Genomic DNA, 20,860 nt, shown 5'->3' with positions numbered 1-20,860 from the left:
TTGGCTTAGTATATTGTGATTTTGACTTGAGTATGTGTCTGTATATTAAGGATGTGCAGAGAGCCCAGTATTTGTATTTGTATCCATATTTGTTGAGGCAGCAAAATTATTTGTATTTGTATTTGAATAAAAGTGGAAAGAGGCTTAAAAATCCTGTTTTTGTTTTTATTACGCTTTTAATTTTAGAAAATTAAAGTGTTACAATAAGTGTTCATGAATAAACTGCCTTACGAAGGAGGTTCCTATGAATCGGAGTCTCCCAGATCATAGACAACTGTGCTGACTACTGAGCTAAAACTTCACTCATTGCCTCATTGCAGACAGACCTCTACTGATTTATACACTGCTAACACAGAGACGGTGCAGCGTGTAACATGTAGGGAAGAACTTCAAAGGCGTTTATTACTCTGCACTTTTCAATTATTGCCTATTTTTTACAACCTAATTTTATGGAAAGGAGAAGTGGAGCAACAGGTTATAGCGAGTCCCTTAGGAGCACTTTGCCAATGTCAGTAGCTCAGATTTATCTCTGGGGAACACCCTCAACTCCAGGAGACATGTCCAAATTAGGAAATATGTGTTCAAGTCTCCACATAACACTTGCATAATTTGCATCCTGGACCACAGCTTCCAGACTAGTTGTGATGTCACATATCATGCTTATAGGTTCACACCTTTAACTTTAACTTTCCCCCTTCAGCAGATGATGGTGAAAACAGTCTTCAAACTAAGTCTGCACATACATCACTCTGCACATCCAACATCACACTGACGTAACAAGAAGAAAAACACATTTTTGAGTGGAGGGGGACTTTAATGTTATCTCTGTTTTCTTTTCTTGACGGAAATGGGCTTCATAGCTCTCTATCTAAAAGTATACTTTGCATCATTTGGGGATTTTATTTTAATCTAAAATCAACACAGTGTGAATAGCCTTCAAATATGTTTTGTTCCCAGTGGGAATCAAATGCTTTAAACTGGAAATGTTAGTTCATATTACACATATTTGTTAAAAAAAAAAGGTTTCATATTGAATCATTTAGATTAGAGTATTTTTATTTTTGTCCTAAAATTTCATCTTATTTTTACCATCTAAAAGTTTACCTGAAGCTAATATAAAGCTTTAGTCATCCAAATGAGTCAAACCAAGTAGGCATCTTTCAACGTTACAGTCTTTTTAGTGCCAAGACTCCTGTTTTTGTTGCTATACTTCCACCGCAGCTCAACAGGGAAACACTGTCCGAGGAAACACAAAGAGGGAATTTTATGCTAAAAAGACTGTAAATGTGGCAGATATCCACTTGTTATGACTAACTCAAACTGCTGAAGCCTCATATAAACTTCTGATAAACTTCTAAATGCATTTTTGCACAAAATGACTGTGTGGATTTTGGCCCCCATCACTTACATTGAAAGCACATCTCTTTTAATAGCCAGTATGAACAGGAGGAATGATTACAGCGAGGAAAACCCCTGTTCAATGTTCAATTGCCTGTTGTTTTAAGACAGACTTGAAAAATTGTGAACATATCCTTTAATGTACTTGTGCTTTTTTTGTGCAAAATGCCGGCTCTGCTCTATCAAAGTGATCCTCTCAAGTGAAAACACTTCCACCACACACACGTTATATCGAAGAAATAAGTTGTGAAACCAAACATTAAATCATCACACAGCATTAATGTTTAATGGTGATTCATGCATTGACTGCATATTTTAAAGCTTAGACATACAAATAATGTAAATTGAAAAGAATTTCAGCTCTGAAGTAAATACAGTTACAGACACTGCTGCAAAGGTGACTCATATACAGTTAATTTCCAGTTGGCATCATTTGTCAGCTATAAATGAGGTATGTGAGGGGAAGACCAACTAACTAACTTAAAAAATACAAAAAAACACAAAGAAAAAGACAAGAGCATTCATCAATAAAACATTCTGTAATGCATTCTTGTGAACAAGTACGGTATCTCATATTTCTACGTCTTAAAAGTGATGATAAATAAAACTATAGCATATTGAGGATGGCTTTGTGAGTTAAAAAAAGACAGTGCTGTTCCCTTTGTGTGATAAGTGATGTCCACCCGACCTTCTCATAGAGGATACAATGATGGGTCCTAAAGTGTCACCTGTAATAAATCTCAGAGAACTGTGATACACAACATCAAGGGGTTTGAGGATGAGGGCAGCAGCATGCATGTAAATTACATATGCAAAACGTTGCCTGTGAGGCACTGCTTATTTCTAAAAAAGAAACATTGACAACCTTCATTTATGTACAATGTGATGAGTATAGGACCTAGTATTGATATCTGCCAATCCATACCCTTCCTCGAGATTTCAGGTGTGAATCAAGGATTAGTTCTATTTTTTACTCTGTATCTCTTAAACGGAGCGTGCTTATTTGCTAAAGAGATAAAAACACCTGTGAAATGGCTTAGGACTAATTCAGGGTCAGGAATAGCACATTATGATTTCACTGAGAAATAAATCATGAAGAAAAGTCTCAACAGAAAATTTAAAGTCTCTCTTTACAGTCACATTAAAGGAATTGTAATTAAAGGAATAGTTTCACATTTTAGGAAAAGTATTCCCTTTCTTGCTAGAAAGTTAGATGAGAAGTCATGTCTGTAGGGTAAATATGAAGTTACAGCCATTAGCTTAGCTTAGCTTAGCACAAAGACTGGAAACAGTGGGAAACAGTCAGCCCGGCTTTGTTTGAAATAGAGCAAGCCTAGCTGTGAAAAAACAAAAAATTGGTGTATCACACTTCTGTTTTTATGCAGATTAAAACAACAAGTTAATTAGTGTTAATTAATGAGCCTCCAAGAAGCTGGTAGAGTGGATTTTGTTACCTTTGAACAGAACCAGGCTAGCTGTTTTCCCCTGTTTCCAGTCTTTGTGCTAAGCTAAGCTAACTGGCTGCTGGCTGTAGCCTCATATTGAACAAGCAGATACAATAGTGGTACAGTATCTTGTTTATCTTGTAAACTAATTCTGGGCAAGAAGGCAAATAAGTATGTTTCCCAAAATGTCCAACTATTCCTTTACATTTTTTATGATATTGAACATCAAAAAAAGCCAAAATCTCCAGACTAGAAGCACAAGATCTGCTTCTGATAAACGATCCATTGATCCACAGAGTTCTAAAAAAAATAATGAAAGTTTTAATAAAAAGTAAAATTACAGTATCTATAATGAAACATTTTTTACAGATACTATAAAAAAGAAATCCAATATGTACAGTGTAACACTGGCATGAAACTAAACATTTGAGGAGATGTATGGATCACACTCCACAGGACAGTAGGAGAAATCCACAAAAACAGACTGAGGGAAAGGTGAGAAGGAGGTAGCAGGGGTGTCCGAACGGCAGTCGGGGAGAGTGAGGATGTCAGGCTGGAGCAACGGGACCGAGTCAAAGTGGCTTCTAGAAAAAGGGCATTGGGGTGAAGTGACTTCAACTGGATGAGAAAGCAAGACAGATGAATGGAAGATGTTGTTGAAGTCCGAGAAGGAGACAGGGCTTTGATGCTGTCTCAGAAAAAAGGTTTTTACTTCATCTGTTTGAGAGGGAGGTGAATCAGATCCTATGGCCTGTATAGACACAGGCAGCTCACTGTCTTCCTCTAGCTGGAGCTTACTGTCATTAACACTGACAGTGCTCTGCTGCCAGTAATTGGATTGGAGATATGATGGGCACAGGATGGGTGCAGGAGGAGTTTGAGAGAAGACGACACCGGAGTAAATAGAAGGGCAGGAGGTGGTTGAGCTCCCGGTGTAAATCTTCTCAAATTTTTGGGTATTTTGAGGCGTTTCAGCCACCGAAACTGGGAGTGGAGAGTCCGAATGAGAGGTATATGCTTGGATATTACAGATGCCCTGATAGCTGAAGTCCTGATCCGGGTCCTGCAGATCACTTTTATCGAGCAAAATAACTTCAGAGTATTTGATTTCAGGTGTCTCTGGTACAGCAGGCTGCTTCATATTCTAGGTAGAAAAATAAAAATCAAATAAAAATCAAATTTGTTTTAGGATAATTTTTTGGATAATTTTCACCTTTTCCCTTGAAGGCTGCAAAAATAATCTTATTTCACACTGTCTGACAATATTATATGTATTCTGTGTTAGTTTGTTCCAGCTCTTTATTGAAGCTGGATATTGTTTTCACAGAGTGAAATACTCAAACCCAGGACTTAATGTTTTTTATGGCTGCATCATTCAATCCAATGGAAATATTGTTGATGTCCTGTGCAAGATTTTACGCATTTTTCCCCAAATTCAACCTGTCAGTATTTCGTATCTTTGGGAACACCACTTTTAAAAAAAAGAAAAGAAAAAAAGAAGTAGTTCTGTGGCTTTGAACAATGTTTGGCTGCACATCTGGAGTTTGTAATGATGACTGACCTACCAGATCAATGAGGTTTAATGTCTGAAAAGTCTTTTTTCTGCCATCTAGTGGTTGAAATTTTAACAGCTCATTGCCTGAATCCTACTGTTTCACATTCCTGTTTTGACATCAGAGATTGCCTGTCCATTAGAGTTTAGATGTTTCAAGTTTTAACTTTAATATCTAGAACTAGAAGTCATGAGCACTCATGTGCTTACCATGTCGGTGTGTGTTACTAAATGCCACACAAGGCCGAATAGATAGGGAAGACAAAAAAATAAATGCTAATGACTTCAGACAGTGTTTGCTCACTTCTATTCAGGAGACGTTTCATTTTGGAAAATATTACTCCATGTATTTTCAATCAGACCAAATTTAATTTGGGCAACTGGGGTAAATCTACGGATTCTCAATATGCGGGGATGGGATCTTTTTTCTGTAAAAGCACAAAACAAGTTCCCTACAGTATCTTTTCTATCACTGATGGTTATAGCTATAACAGGTGACATAGTTACCATTAAAGTTTAGTAAATACAAAGCACACAAATACAAAGTGAAAAGAGTAATCAAGTGATGTAGTGTTAAACTACAAGTTGTGGGACTTCCAAGAAACAGATTTTTAAAAAAGAGTGATTCAAACAGGTCAAATCTTGATTTTTTTTTTTAGACACTTCATGTGTCAAACACCAGAAACATGGCTCCTACACCTCCCATAATGCCACTTGATACTGTCTTTTGTTAGACCCTTCATACCTGATAAATGCCCACATTTTTTAATCTATATGCTATCAGTTTGTAGCATAGGCTTTCCGTTAAAGAATTAGTCTCCAAGCTAAAGCCAAGCTAACCCTGGTGATGTCTTCATGGTTATCTTTATATTTTCCAAATCTGACAGAGCTCCTCCAGAGCAACAGAAGACATCATACAACTATTCACAGGCAGAGTAGCACTCTCCAGGACTAGTATACTGATCTAGATGTGTAAAATTGATTAGCATTAGGCAAAGATTAGCATTTGGAGGGCAAATAGACTGATCAGAGAGGGCTCAGGTGTTAAAGGTTACTTACCTCCAGAGTGGTTTTTGGGGTCCAGTGGGCCAGACTGCTATTGGAAGGATCAGGAAAATCTCGACACAACTTCTGTTTCATCCTACAAGGTTATTTGTTTGGAAAAAAAGTCATTTTATTTCATGTAATGATTATCTCACTCCAAACAGACCTAATCAGCTGTTTTTGAAGAGAAACAGTAAAACATTACACTTTGCATGTGTTTGTATATCTGTTGGTTAATGTGACATATCACTGGTGCAAGACAGAGATCTTACCTCTTATTCTGTGCCAGGCAGGCCATTAGTACCAGTACCAGTGAAGTCATCAAGACAGGAAGGACACCACCCATCACTACCGAAATTTCCTCAGAACCTTCACATACATACAGACAAAATTAATTCAAAGATATAGCCATGTATCTACTTGGAATGCGGTGAGTCTGTGCCTATGTGTGTGTGTGTGTCCTTTCTCCACCTATGTGCACACTAGCGATCCGCCCAGCTGGTCCAGTGCCGGCGACGGTGTTGGCCTGTATGTAGATTTTGTAGTTACCGGGTGACAGATTCTTCAGAGTGTAACTGTGAACGTGACCAGGCACAAACTGCCCTGAATAAACCAGAAAAGGTACATGAGATGGACAAACTGTAACAATAGCCAAAGAAGTACAAAATGTTACAATAAACAACTAAAATAACAACATATTACCTCTTTTTCTCTCGGTAAGTATTAATTCTATCCTCCCAAAGGTACAAATATGATGAAAATCTTTTAACGTGAGGATATTTTACTGGTCCTTCACCTCTTTATGAATATTTGACACAATCTTACAGTATACACAGTTTATATCATTTGTTAAGACTAGTCAGGCTTTATTTTAGGATTAAGGCAATCTACTGAATGGATCTCAAAACAACTGTAAACCTCAATTTTATTAAGTAAACAAACAGACTAAAGCCAAGGTAGCAGCTCTGTGAGGTTGTACTAAGGCACAGTGGTTTGACCAAAATGCTAACATACTATCATTAAAGGGGGTTTTCAGGTAGTTTTTGCTTATTCGAATCGAGAGTCTAAGGACAGAGGATGTTTTATTGCTGTACAGATTGAGGTATTGGGCTATACAAATAAAATTGACTATCATGTTGATTTTTAGCAGGTTTACTAGTGTTCACCTGCTTAGTTTAGGATGTTAACATTTGCTAATGATTTGAAAGTATTTAGTCATAAACAAAGCATTGGACAAGTTAAAATTTTGACTTGATGGCGACGCTATAGGTGATAGATCACCATAGTTCATGCTGAGAGAAATTTTGTGCAGGTCAATCCAGCAGATGTTGAGATATTTAGCTGGGTAAGTATGAATTTTGACCATCTAGTGTCGTTAGATGAAAAGTCAGGAGTTATTAGGATTCATTCTCTGTGCAACATGGATATCTGCACCACATTTCATGGCAATCCATTTTAAAAGTTGATGAGACATTTCACTAAAATATAAATGTGCCAATCTCATGGTGGTGCTTGAAGGAAAAGTCGGGGGATCATCAAATTCAATAGGATTCATCCTCTGGGGATTATGAATAAATGTTTAAAATTTCATTGCAATCCATTAAATGGTTGTTGAGATATTTCAGTCTGGACTAAAGTGGTAGAGTGACTGAACACCAGACCATCCTTAGAGCAACACTGCTAGCATGGCTAAAAAGTTCTTTCAAATGTTTAAAATGAAATCAAATCCCCACACTCTGGCCTGCTTTGAATCAATACGCTCATATGTTTATTATCACTCACTCCTGGTTGGTTGGTTTGCAGTTGTGTAGCAGAGTGTGTAATTGCGGATGAAACCGTGACGCAGCTCCACAGGTACGGGACTCCATCTGAGCTCTACCGTGCTGCCGAAGATCCGCTGCACCTGCACTGTGGGGCCAGCTGAGGGTGCTGTGCAGGCAGACAAATAAAAACAGGAGAAGTGAAAGTTTAGATTATTTCTCTATTTTGCTACAAGTAATCTGATTAAGTTTTATTTGTTTCAACCAGCTGCAGGAATCTTGTCTTGTCTGCCAAATGAAGATAGAGACAATCTTGGCTCGTGACGATATTTATCAAGGGAAAACTCTTTTTCAATTATTACTTGACTAATATTGGTTCCTTGTAAACAAACATACATCAACAAAATTATCATGAAAACAGGATTTTTAACCATTTATTACTGTTGTTTTTGTTTTCTCGTTCTTTCTTATGCTTTGTTGCTGCATACAAAGATTTCACTTGCCAGATGATCTTCTCCAGTCTCAGAAATCATGATTGAGACTACATCAACAGTTCGGATGAGGTGATCACGTGAACATGAGGTACAACATGAAGTCATCAGCTTTTATGTTGGACTAACAGGCTTTAATCGATTCTCCAGGACAGACTGAACATAAAGAGCTTTTAATGGTGCACTCTATACAAGCTGCTGCTGGGTAGAAGAGAACAACAGTATTTACTCCTGTTGAGATAACATTAGCTAGAAACTACAGCTTTTTATTTTAGAAACTTTAAAAAAAATGAAAATCTATATTTGTGACTTGTTTTTAAAGACTAACAACTTCAGTAGGCACCAATAGGCTTGCAGCTGAGTGCCACAGACAGGGTAGGGAAGTCAGAAAGTATGACATTCTGACACACTCTGATTGCCTTAAAACAAACATTTCACTCTTCTGAAGTTGCTTTTAGAGCTCAACATGAGATAACTCCGGTATAAAAGATCATCTCGTACCTCCTTGTCGTGTGTAAATGAGATGTGTCCCGTTCTGTCCCACACCTCGTTTACCATACAGTGCTTTGACAGAAACAGAGTAACGCTCCATCGGCTTTACTCCCTCTGAAACAACACAAAGATGAACATAAGATTGGTAACTCTCCTTTATAAACTACTGTCACAATGAATCAAAAAATAATATTTCTGTCCCTTAACTTACACTTTAAATTTGATACTTAAAGCTGTCCTATGTATCATTGAATTACCTGTGATGACGAGTACTCTGCTGGAACTATCAAGGCTTTCCCAGTGTAGGATGCTGCTGTTTTTATCTCGAACAGCAAACCACTCCACTACATAGCTGCTCACAGATTGATCAACTGGAGCCGTCCAACGCACATCCAAGTTATTGTCATCCAGTGGGTTTACAATGATTTGGCTTGGGGGCGGTGGCTCTGGAGAGAAAAGATGAACCAAAAATAATATTTCTGTTCATTTTATCTTTCATTAAAAACGTATCTTAGTTTATTCTAAATGTAAAGAAAATTATGAAAATCATATATTGAGGAATATGATTAAAATTAAATTTGCAGCACAAACATATTACACTGATCAGGGCTGATCTGCAGCATAATCAGCAGCTCTTTTGTGTTTTTATCTTCAATATCTTTTTGTAAAAGAATCATCTGAACTGTCCTAAGGGGTGCTACTTATTGTTTACAGCTGAATAAATCTGTGGAGAAACATACAGTAACAAATACAGATGCTTCCATACAGTGCACAATGGTCACTAAGTGGTTTGATTAGTCTTGAAGTGAAGCCCTACCTGTCTCAGAAACTCCAAGGAGCCATATTCGGGCTTCTGCAGAGGTTCCTGCAGAGGTTGAGGCGGTGAGAGCACAGGAAGATCGTACAGCAGGGAGGAGCAAGCTACAGGAAGTGCACGAATTGTGCAAATCTCTGCAGCTCCTGTGATCGTTCAGGACCTGAGCACTTTCTGTCTGACAAGTCACGTTGTAAAAGAGAACTTCACCATTGGCCAGAGAGTGAGGCAAGGGCTGAAGAGTATAAATACAAACCACAAGAGATAACAGACGGCAAAGTAAAAATGAGTTTCTGTGAGATGATGGAGGTTTTAATAAAATAGCTGCATGAACAAAGATTATATAAGAATTTATTTCCTCTTTCTCTTGCTCCAACTATCAATACGTCTCAGTTTTGGTCTCAACTTGACTCATACTGTAGCCCAATAAAATAACAATTTCAGGGAGACATAAAAACAAATTAAGGACAATTTGGGAGGAGATGGTGATTAAAAACTAATCAGATCCAAAGTTATTAAACTGTAAACTGAAGTTCAATGTGATTAAAGAGTTTTATCATATAAACACTCATTCACACACAACGCTCGACAAGCACACACACACCTTCCAAAACAGTGAGGTTAGTCTCCATCCGGTCTTGTCAGTTTCTTTCACTTGCCTCCAGAATGCCGGTGCTTCAGATGGAGCTGGTAGATTGAAGGGATGAAAAAAAGAAAAAAAGAATTTGAAAGACACACAAAATTACAAACAGGTGGTACGTATTCTCTTTGCCAGCAGAAGAAAAAAACCTTCACACATGCCTCCTACAGCAGTGGTAATTACAATTAAAGTATGAGGTGGATATGTTTTCTCCTTGGTGTCACTAATGGCTGATGTGTGACAACAGAGGACGCAATCATGCCAGAAAAACAAATTTTTGTGACAATTGTCACAGGGAGAGAGCAATACACTGCAGTTTATTTGCGGTGGTGGTTATTACTCATCATTTGTGACACCTACAGGGTTTTGGATATTGTTAGGCTCTTCAGTGTTGCGTGGAGTGAGAGGACAGCGCCTGTGGACTGCCAGATGGGGATGGTGATCTCCATTTTTAAACAAGAAAAAGAATCTTTAGCAGTGCTAGCGACTCTGTGAGGCTGTACTTAATGTTCTCAGGTTGAAGTTCACCATCTTACAGTGTGTTAGCATGCTAACATTTGCTAATTAGCACTAAACACAAAGTACAGCTCAGGCTAAGGGGGAATGTCATTAGCTTTGCTTAAGTATTGGGTAAATTAAAATTTTCTCCTCACATTGTGCTAGAAAGTTTGAGGAACATGCTTATATATTATAAATTTCACTTCACAAAACCAAGTCAACCTCATAGTGGCACTAGAGGAAAAATCAGAGGATCATCTACATCATTAGGATACATCGCTTAGCAACATGAATGTTTTTACAATACATGTCGACATTCACACACACATTCATACACTGATGGCACAGGCTGCCATGCAAGGTGCCAGCCTTCTCATCAGGATCTAGTCACACACTCTCACACCACTGGCACAGCCATTGGGAGCAATTTAGGGTTCGGTATCTTGCCCAAGGACACTTCGACATACAGTCTGGAGGAGGAAGGAATTAAACCGCCAATCTTCCGATTAGTGGACGACCTGCTCTACCTCCTGGGCCACAGCAGCCCAGTGAAAACTCTGACCTGCTGATGGGGCTAGAGGAAAAGTGAGTGGATCACCAAAGTCAGTTCAAAAGTTGCTGAGATATTTCAATCCGCACCAAAGTGGTGGACCAACTGTCAGATCAACTTTGCCATTCCTCAAGCCACACAGTTAAAAGGGGGTCTGGAGTAAGTGTTTCAGTCACTTGCACAGCTCAGCCTTGCTGGGAAAGCTTATACAAGGGTGCTGGAAAGAAGATTCTGGCCAATTGTTGATCCTCAGATTCAGGAGGAATGGTGCTCCTTTGGGTTGGAAGTGAGTTGCTGCTCAAGTATCATCAAGTTCAAGAATGTTGTTGTCTTACCATCAAGAGTGAAGGTAAGATGGAGCATGAAATCAACAGGAGGTTTGATGTAGCGTCAGCCATTGAAGTGTACTGTTGTGGTAAAGAGTGAGCTTAGCTGAAAAGCAAAACTCTGAATTTAGAGTTGCAACCCCAGCTTAAAAAAAATGAAATCACAAATACAAGCGACTAAATTTTTTTTTTTTTTTTTTTTGCAGGGTGGCTGGGCTCACCCTCGGAGATAGCATGAAGAAGACCTGATAGACCCAGAAGGTTCTTGGAGGGCTGAAATATGCTTCTCCCATCTGCATGTAGGCAAATGTGCATGGTGGTTCATTCTCAGATATGTTGTGTGGCTGTTTCTTTTATACTTGTATGTACTTTGAGTATAACATGTTTTTTCTTTTTAAGTTTGGAACTCACAAAAGCTACAAAAGCACAATTCCAGCCTATGGACACCTGAATATGGGTCCTCTGCTGAAGGGTAGTGTTGCCACACACAACGCCACCACAACCCCACCTTGACAATACTGAATGTGATTCCCAATTTTCATCCTCTTCTTCTTCTTCTTCTTGTCAGTATTGCTATGAACCAGCAGTGGTTTCATTATCAAATAGGAATACAGTGACTGAGACCTTCAACACTGTCTCCTCTCACCGCCCTCTCCTGTCCTTCCCTGGCGTGCGTTGCTCCACGGGCTCCAGGAGCTCGCCGGACCTCGGTAACGGTGGCGAAGCCTGACGATGTATGAGGTGTCAGGTCTGAAGAGACAAACTGTGAAGATGTAGTCTTTCACTGTCACATTACTGACCTGAACCTCAAGCTGTATGGGGAAGAGAAAAAGAAGAAAGTGAGGCGAGGTTTAACTTGTGAAGAAATGTCACATTTGTTTTCTTAAAAAGGTGCTACATGGAGTATTTTATAATTAATTAATTTTCATAGTCATTTTTAACCATTGCAATGAAGCCTGGCAGCCTTTTACATTATGTTCAATCAGATTTTTCAACATTACAAAGCACGAAAAGGGTGAGCAAAATTGCAAAATTTGGTCTTAACATTGAAAAACAGCAATGCTGCTGTTTGATATTTTAAAATGCTGCACCTGGCACCTTTACTATATGAATGACTGAATATTTTTGTGTATGTTCCTTCATGCATGCGGTTATGTGTTTGGGCATATTCTGTAGTGGCAAACCTGCCCCTGCGCTGTGAACTCAATTTGGGAATTCAGGTCTCCGGCTTTGATTTCAGAGTCTGACACAGGAAAGACAGACCAATCACGTCTCCAGGTTAAATTCAAACACCGAGGTCTCCCTCTGACTGGCTTTACGCTGTCCAAATTCACTGGCGGCAACATCACTGAGAAAGACAGAGAGAGAAGAGTGAGGAAGACATAAGAGAAGAACAATGCGGGTACGAGTGGGAGAAGCACAACAGCCTCACCTTCAATCCTACCAGACTGACATCGAGGTTCTGATATTATGTCCTGGCTGAGGCCATGTGCTGTGATGGTGATGCAAAAGATAAATCTCACGGATGAACTGTTGATCCGCGCCGTGCAGTTGGTGCCAGACGTGGTGCAGGTGAATGGTCTTGGAGGGCTGTTTGTTGTAAAGGGCTCAGTTATACAAATCCCCTCATACACATAAATGTAGAAACAAACCCGTAAACTCACATACACAAACACACACACACACACAAAAAAATGTACATCCAAGTCCCACCCATCCTCACCCCTGGGCACAACAGTCAACAACAGACATACTAACAGGTACAAAACATGCCCAAATAGATGCATCTACAACCCTACCAATACAATCACACACCCACACTCACACACACACACACAAATGCATTTCGTTTGCATTTGAAATACAGAGTTGCAACAAATTTTTGGGCAGAGACAAGCAGAAAATATTACCCAACCAACAGATCATGAGATGAGAACTCTGTGACTCTTATTATCTCAGTGTATGAAACCAGACATCAAGCGCGTCACACGAATGTGAGATTCAAAGCTGATTACAAACCCAAGCACATGCTCACAGCATAAAGAATCATTATCAGACAATAAACTGGCATAATCTCACAAACACACCCACATGCAAAAGCACAATGATTTACTATTATAGAACAGAGATGTGGCTAATCCAATTTGACTAATTAATATTTAATGTAAAATAACAAGATAGATGGATTCGTCAACAGCATGTTGGATTGAGATATTCTCTTGATCATTCTTGAGGTGAAAGGCCTTTTATCATATTCGATTTTGAAAGAAACTGTCCTAAGTGCAAGGTAGAAAAAAAGCAAAGTTAGGTTTTTTAGGGTACAGTACTACCGAGCAATGCCCAACTCTGAGAAGTTGCATGAAAAGGCTCAGCTTTCCAGGTCAAAAATACACTGAACATATCATATCAGACATCAGTGGTACATTAGACATCATCAGTTTCCTGCCATAAGCCAACCAGTGGAAAATGCTTACACCATCTGTATTGAAATGTTCACACAACCTGCAGACATCTAAAATTGAATGTTTTTCAAGTTGAATTTCTGTCATAAGCAGACTGAATTAACACTGTTTGCAATTGCAATTCTCTCCCTATTAACTATATCCACTATGACCTCCCAACTCATTACTAATGATATAAAATTTGGCATTTTTGACACTAACTCTTACAAAATGATTGGTGGCACAAACTTTCTTAAGGGACAGAACAAAAAACATGTTTGGCTGACAAACTGGAATTTGTGGAGTGAATCCATAAAACCTGCATAAATTGAAACTCAGGCATGTTTTAAATACTTGCATGTGTTTGAACATGACTTCTAACATATTAAAAGGAAAGTTATGTCTCACCCAGGCCTCCTCTGAACTTGCAGAGTGTAGTGCGTCACTGCGGTGTCTCCAGCCTCCCAGCGGCAGGTGACATTGGCTCGATTCAGGAACACACAGCCAATCAGCTGCGGGGGTCGAGGATTGGCTTGGGAGGTTGTAATGGAGAGGGCCGGATGCAGGACTGAAGGTGGAGAGAGGCTGGGTTAAGATAGGGAGATATGGCAGAGACTGCAAGTCCTCAATAAGGATGTACATGGCTAACTTCAGGCTAAAGAGGAAAAAACAGGTGATGAAAGTTGGATTTTGGATTGTGCAGAATGTTTTTTTTTCCAATGGTAGAAAAAAGATTAGATGAAAGAAAAAAAGAGGATCATGGGACAGATTAGAAGGAAGATGGTGAATGACAAATCAGTGCTATGAGTCAGCTGTTACTGCACGTAAGAAGTGAAATCTTGTTTGAGCAACTTATTAAAAAACAGACCCTAGGAGAAATATATCTGAAGCCAATTTAATCAAGTAGGATGCATACAATTTGTTTTGTCAAATATTTATGAAGGGCTGCATGTGTTATTTGGCCTGAGGTTTAAACAGAAGCTCAGACAAGACTGAACAGGATGTTTGCATTGATCCAAACTTTAACGCCTTGCCTTTTCCATTACTATTATGTTTTTGTTTTTTTTTGGTTTTTTTTACTGAATTTCACTCTTGGAGTTAAACACATTTGCAATCTTACCTCACAAAGTTATTTTCCCCACTGTTTTTTTTGCCAGTAGATTTCTGCCATTTTGGGGCAGAAATCTACAATAAGCTGAACATCACACACACATTTGACATATATGGCCTACTAAAGTTGACATGGCTAACGTGTTAGCAAACAATTGTCTTTTTATGCATCCAGTAGATGCAGTGCAACATTAATTTGGAGTTGTGTTTCTGGCAATGAATGTAGTGCAAATATTCACTCTCCTTACAGTTCCCAGCTTTTGATCTTCACCAACTCTTATAAAAAATATCTCTTTAGCTGCTAAATGCTATGTTCACACCAGTGAACTTTGTCTTCCATGATGCTTAACAAGTAAGAGTGGGTTTATCAGAGCCTTTTTTCACAAAGACAGCTACCTGCTGCTGTTGCTGAGACAGGGTTGATGGCAGCGGTGAATCAAAACAATAAAGTAAACTGCAAAACCAAAATAATGAGCTGAAAGATGCTAAAGGGCTCATTAGCGTTGAGGGCAGCTGCAGAGATGTGATAACTCTCCGTGTGTTTGTTACTTCGAGCGACCCCTTTCACATAACACATAGTTATTTGATCCATTGTTGATATAAAACTATTGATTGGTGCAGCTTTAAATTTTAACATTTAAAATAGGCTGTCTTTACCAGAAGAATATCGTTGTTAGGATTTAGTTTAAGTCTTCTCTTACAACAAATTGTAAATGTACTTTCCTGAATTTTTACACATAATTTAAAAGTGTATCCACAGTGTCAGAGCTCAGTGTTCATATTTACCAGACATATTGATGTATTGCATCTGTCAAAACCATTTAACCCAGTAGGTGAGCCACACAGTAGCCACACTAGTTGTAGTAGAAACTTCCTCCTGCTTAATATTGTGTAATTTACATGATGAATCATCATGCATTTGCAAATGATCATCTGTTTGCCATCCATCCGCTAACAGCAGTTACACAAATGTCAGCACATTATCAACACACTAGGTCTACCTCTCAGTGAGTTTACTCTGGATTAAAAATGAGAGGACACTGAACATTACCCAGGGCAAGTGCGGCCCTGAGCAGGCAGGTCCACACCACAGCCGGGATCCACTCCATGAACACCAACCAGTCTCTCCTGGCACTGCAGCTCTGCTCACTCACTTTCCCCCATCACACTGCAGTGACTAAGCAACAAGGGCTCTGCACAGTGAACACAAAAATAGGAGATGAACAGAATTTTGTGTGTATTTTTCTTATTGTCTGATGTTAAAAAAGATTCACTGAGTCAGCCTCAATGGCCAAATGTACTGGTTACATTTCATAATTTCCTGAACTATAGCTGTCTGTGTTGTAGTTTTTCTGCTTGGCATTTCAACATAGGAAGTGTTTCAGTGTATGAAACACTGCAGTTTATCTGGGTCAGGAAATTTGTGTGGTGGATTTGACTGTCACAAGCTCTTCCAGCAAAATGAGGCAGAATTTCAGGTCTGACCTTTTACCATTAAATGGATATTAACCTCAACTGGGTGTAGGGCTCAAATTCATCAAGAGCAGCCCCATATTTTCCACCTGTTTAAAGCCAGGGTGTGAAACATGGAACCATATATACACTGAGTTACTAGTTTAGTAGACACACCTGTGCAACCTTAAGCAATCCAACATGAAAGCCCTGCAGTAAATCGTATCTTTGTAAGGCTCATAATGTTTAGACTTAGATGAAACTGTGTCAGAGAGATGCTGATTCAACTCTCAGGTCATATTTAAGGCTTTATAGTCAATTTTGGCATAGTGATCTGCATTATGCTGAAACGTGTTTCTAATATTTTGTCCCCCTGTACATAATTGGAAATGAATTAAATGACAAACTGCTAGAAACACCTGTCAACATAATGCGTCTAACAGAACCAGTAAAAATGATTTATCTCAGTGGTATTATTTATACAATGCTCACTCATATGCTGCATGTTGGATGCACTCATAAATTTACTTTAAGTATTAAGTATTAAAAAGCACCCTTTAGACAGCAGAATGGACCATGACAGAATGTCACATCATGTTATTGAATCACTGATGTATAATGTTAACAGCATTTCAATGTGGCAGCTGGTTGAGGTAATGCTAACTTTAACTATCTTAAATACTGTTGGGTACTTAAATCTATAACATTACATAGGGCTGGACAATATATTAATATTATATTGATATTGTGATATGAGACTAGATATCATCTTAGATTTCGGATATCATAATGATGTCATAATATTGTCTTTTCATGGTTTTAAAGGCTGCGTTACTGTAAAATAATGTAATTTTCTGAACTTACCAGACTGTTCTAGCTGTTCAATTATTTGGCTTAGTCATTATATCCAAATTACACATTATGATTATTTATCAAAAATCTCATTATGTAAATATTTTGTGCACCAATAGTCATCCCTGCACTATTGTCGCAACATTGATAGCGAGGTATTTGGTCAAAAATATCGTGATACTGCACAAAACAGAAATAATGATAAATAAAGTACAGATAAATCAAAACTGTACTTGAGTTAATGTACTTAGTCCCTGTCTACCACTGATTTCCTGGAGGGATGTTACAATGGATTGCATTAGATTAAAGGCAAACCTAATAAACTGGTAACTCAGTGCAACGTACATAATTAAATATGCTGTGTATAATGTATAATATTATGTAAACCGCTTAACTGTATTATGACAACTTTCTCCTCAAATTATAAAAGGCAGAATTACAGCTGCAACTAATGATTCTTTACATTATCGACTAAACCGCCAAGTGATGTTTACTGATTAATCAATTAATTACTACATTTGAAATATCATAAAGTGTAGTAAAAATGCTCTCCAGGAGTTCCCAGAGCCCAACAGATCATGTCTGACCAACAGTTCAAACTCAGATAGCTATATTCAGTTTACACAGACGTTGGAGAAGCTTGAGACAGAAAACTTTTGGCACTTTTCCTTGAAAAATGATCCAAACGATTGGTCGAATCTTAAAATTGTTGCAGATTGGTTTTCAGTTGATCAATTAATTGATAACTTGATGTTTCAGCTCTGGTTATACAATTAAAGAAAACTCTAAAAAATGAACAAACAAACAAACAACAACAAACCGTCTTTAAGAGAAATAACCAATCCAATGCAAAACAGTCTCTGGAATAAATAAATCCTACAGGCATTTATGTTCAAATTGGTTTTATCCTTTTGTCTTGTCGCTATTATTACATTAAAGTGTAGGAGAAAAGCCCATTATAGAATTAGAAAGTGATTTTTAAAGTTGGAACTATCCACCTTTGTCTATGTTTGCGTCTTTAAGAGTTAATGAGTGTATTACGCATTAAACTACCGAACTTCACAGCCTCCTGCCTCATTCAGAGTCTCACATGAAATCACACAAACATGACTGAAGAAGCTTTGAATTGAAATCCGTCCACTTACCAGTGAGAGCTCAGACAATCTCTGCGTCTCCATCAACATCGTTTAACTGAAGAGCAGCAGCCTGTCAGCGTGAAGACAAACACGTGTTCCGCCCCGGCTGCTAGTAATGCCCCGTTGTGTCCACAACGGTTTCCAAAATAGGGTTCTGGGTCCCAAGGAGGTCATCGAAATGGATGATATAGTTTCCCCTTTTATTCGGGGTAACACGCGTAAAATTCAAGCCACGAGGATCAACTTTTACAGGTTTCACTCTCACAAAGAAGGATGAAGGTCCGTGCACTGTAACTCCCTAAGATGCAGTTTATTTAGACATCCACCAGTGACGTTTCGGGCTACATGCTCTTCTTCAAGCAAACTAAACTCAAGTCTAGATCATCTTTCTTTGTTACATTGTTTCATTGGTCCAGCACCTGTGCGTGTCTGTGCACTTTCTCCAATTATAGTTGTAAAGTTTAGTCAGACACAATCTTAAATTATAGTGCATGTTTGAATCTGATTTTGAGGGGTCTTCTTAAAAAAACAAAAAACAAAAAAAACATCTTTTAATTCACCTTTCAAAATGTATTATTCATATATCATCATTTTACTGAAACACTGAATCAAGGGCTCTGTTACTCATGTGTACACTAATGAAACAAGACTTGCAGGATGTACAACAGGATGTGAACTGTCTCAAAGCAATTTCAGCTGCAGGGCATTTGTTTTTATTTTAATGGTCTAAATATGATGTTCCTGCAATTACATAAGTTGTCTTGTTCACAATTAGGCTACTAATGTCACACATGAGCACAACAGTAGCTATTAAAAATACATTAAACACAAACACGTGTCTTTGTGTGTGTGTGTGTGTGTGTGTGTGTGTGTGTGTGTGTGTGTGTGTGTGTGTGTGTGTGTGTGATGCATGTATGACGACATCCAACAGATTTTGATTGATACCCGCAGTTCTGAAAAGTTGGTCTTCTCCCTCTATTAACTTGTTTGAAGTTTGTAGAATTGAAGAGTTGCTCTTAACTGCAGAGATGTAAGCAAGTAAACAAGGTGATGTACAGTAAGGTCACATTGTTCTTCTGTTGTGTGCCCATTATGTGACAACAAACATAAGGCCTTTGTCATAATTTTACATGTAAAAATAGCTCATAACAATAACACTCTTGGTTGAGGAGAAGGACAACAATCACTACTCTGCAGGGAACAGACATTTGGCTTCATCCCTCCTACTTTGAGCTACATTTTCGGGGCAGCGGTAGACAGAGCTGCTGTATCCGAGGTGAGGGGCTGGCAGAGCGGGCTGCTCGGCTAATGATGTATGGGTCATATCCCTCAAACAAAGCCTTCCTCTCTTTGGGACCGGACAGCTCCAGAAGTCTCTGGCTGGCAATGTAGTTTCTGGACGCTCTGGAGACGGGCCAGCACACTGAGCGCTCTCCTTCGAACTTGGGGTGGTCATTCTTAGGGGCTGAGGAGATAAAGTAATCTAAATGAGCTCTAATAGCAATAAAAACATGGTGATATTGCAGTTAGGGTTATTACAGGTGTAATATGTAAGAATCATGTAAGAATTTTAGTTAATTTTTGAATGTTTGACATTCAAAAATTAACACAATTGGCATAAGGCCATGAGATGTTACATGACCTGATAATGCGTTCGCTTCATGCATGTTACACAAATGGAGTTTAACCTCCTTAAAGCAGGAAAGCAGAGAGCCCCAAACCAAACATAGCTCTTGACACCTTTTGTTGAGCTAAAGTCCAACACACTTTCTTTTTTGGACACAAGACAAGATAGCTCCCTAAATACCCTCAAAGAATAAACAAAGGTCTCTCTCTATGGAGCACAGTGTGGTTAAAAGGTAGAGTTGAATCATGATAAAAACAATACAACTACGTATTTGACTTAATCTACTTTTACAACAGAATGTGTAATTATATTGAACTGTAAATCATGCAAAGATATTCCTGTAGAGCCCCAAAATAAGAAATTATAATAATTATAATAATAAGAAACCTGTTATAATTTCTTAAGGCTCAAGAGACGTCTTCAAATACCATGTTTTGTCAAATCAACACCCTAAAACCCAAACATATTTAGTTTACTATCATGTATGACAGAAAAGTTTCAAATTCTCACATCTGAGAAGCTACAACCACTGAATATTTGGCTTTTTTGCTTACAAAATGACTTAAACGATTATTTGATTATCAAAATAGTTTCAGATTAATTTTCTGCCGGTGGAACAATCAATTAGTCAACTAATTGTTACAGCTCTTCTACGGACAGAGACAGTCTAACTGTTTCCCCTCCGGTTTCCACTCTTTGTGCTAAGCTAAGCTAACCCTGGCTGTAACTCTCAGAAAGAAAGCGAAGTGTATTTCCCAAAATGTTGAACTATTCCTTTAAAAATGCCATAATAGAGTGGAGAATGATCAGATACAATGCAAGATGACTTACTGGCAAGTAGCTCTATGTGTGCTGATGCTCTGCAGGCCATGTGGGTCATGGGCACAGGTTTGGGTTTGTGGCCAGAGCTCCCCAGAACTTGCTTTCTCTTTGGTTGGGCAAGCTGGCAAATCCGTGAAGTGGCAACTGCTGTCTGTGTCGCTCTGCTCAACTACAATCACATTTCAGTTTATGAGTGAAATCATATCGAACACAAAAAAGCACAATATCAGACACACAGTAAGCTCTTGGGAAGCAATCAAACAAATAAAACTTGGAGAAATTCCATTGAGTGTTCAGCCGCAGTGCATAACTGCACTGAAATTAACTGAATTGAAAATAAATTGAATTGAAATAAATTAAATTGAATTTAACTGATTACTACCTGGTTAGTACTTGGTGCTAGTACCAGG

At 38.5% G+C, this 20,860-nt stretch overlaps 1 protein-coding gene across 1 annotated transcript; it reads right to left on the bottom strand.

Moving 5' to 3' along the window:
- Positions 1–1,705: 1,705 nt before the first annotated feature.
- On the bottom strand, positions 1,706–19,229 carry LOC121913904 (interleukin-31 receptor subunit alpha). Its single transcript, XM_042436739.1, has 15 exons — positions 18,011–19,229; positions 15,613–15,754; positions 13,860–14,019; positions 12,443–12,600; positions 12,195–12,358; positions 11,657–11,822; positions 9,601–9,683; positions 9,000–9,231; positions 8,440–8,628; positions 8,192–8,296; positions 7,222–7,368; positions 5,911–6,042; positions 5,712–5,808; positions 5,455–5,536; positions 1,706–3,987 (listed from the first exon to the last, which is right to left on the bottom strand). The coding sequence occupies exons 2-15, from the start codon at positions 15,668–15,670 to the stop codon at positions 3,262–3,264; spliced, it is 2,499 nt and encodes an 832-aa protein (XP_042292673.1). The 5' UTR covers positions 15,671–15,754; positions 18,011–19,229; the 3' UTR covers positions 1,706–3,261.
- Positions 19,230–20,860: the final 1,631 nt, after the last annotated feature.

This window comes from Thunnus maccoyii, chromosome 16 (genome assembly GCF_910596095.1).
Source record: "Thunnus maccoyii chromosome 16, fThuMac1.1, whole genome shotgun sequence".
NCBI lineage: Eukaryota > Metazoa > Chordata > Actinopteri > Scombriformes > Scombridae > Thunnus > Thunnus maccoyii.
This window is presented reverse-complemented; position numbering and strand designations above follow the sequence as displayed.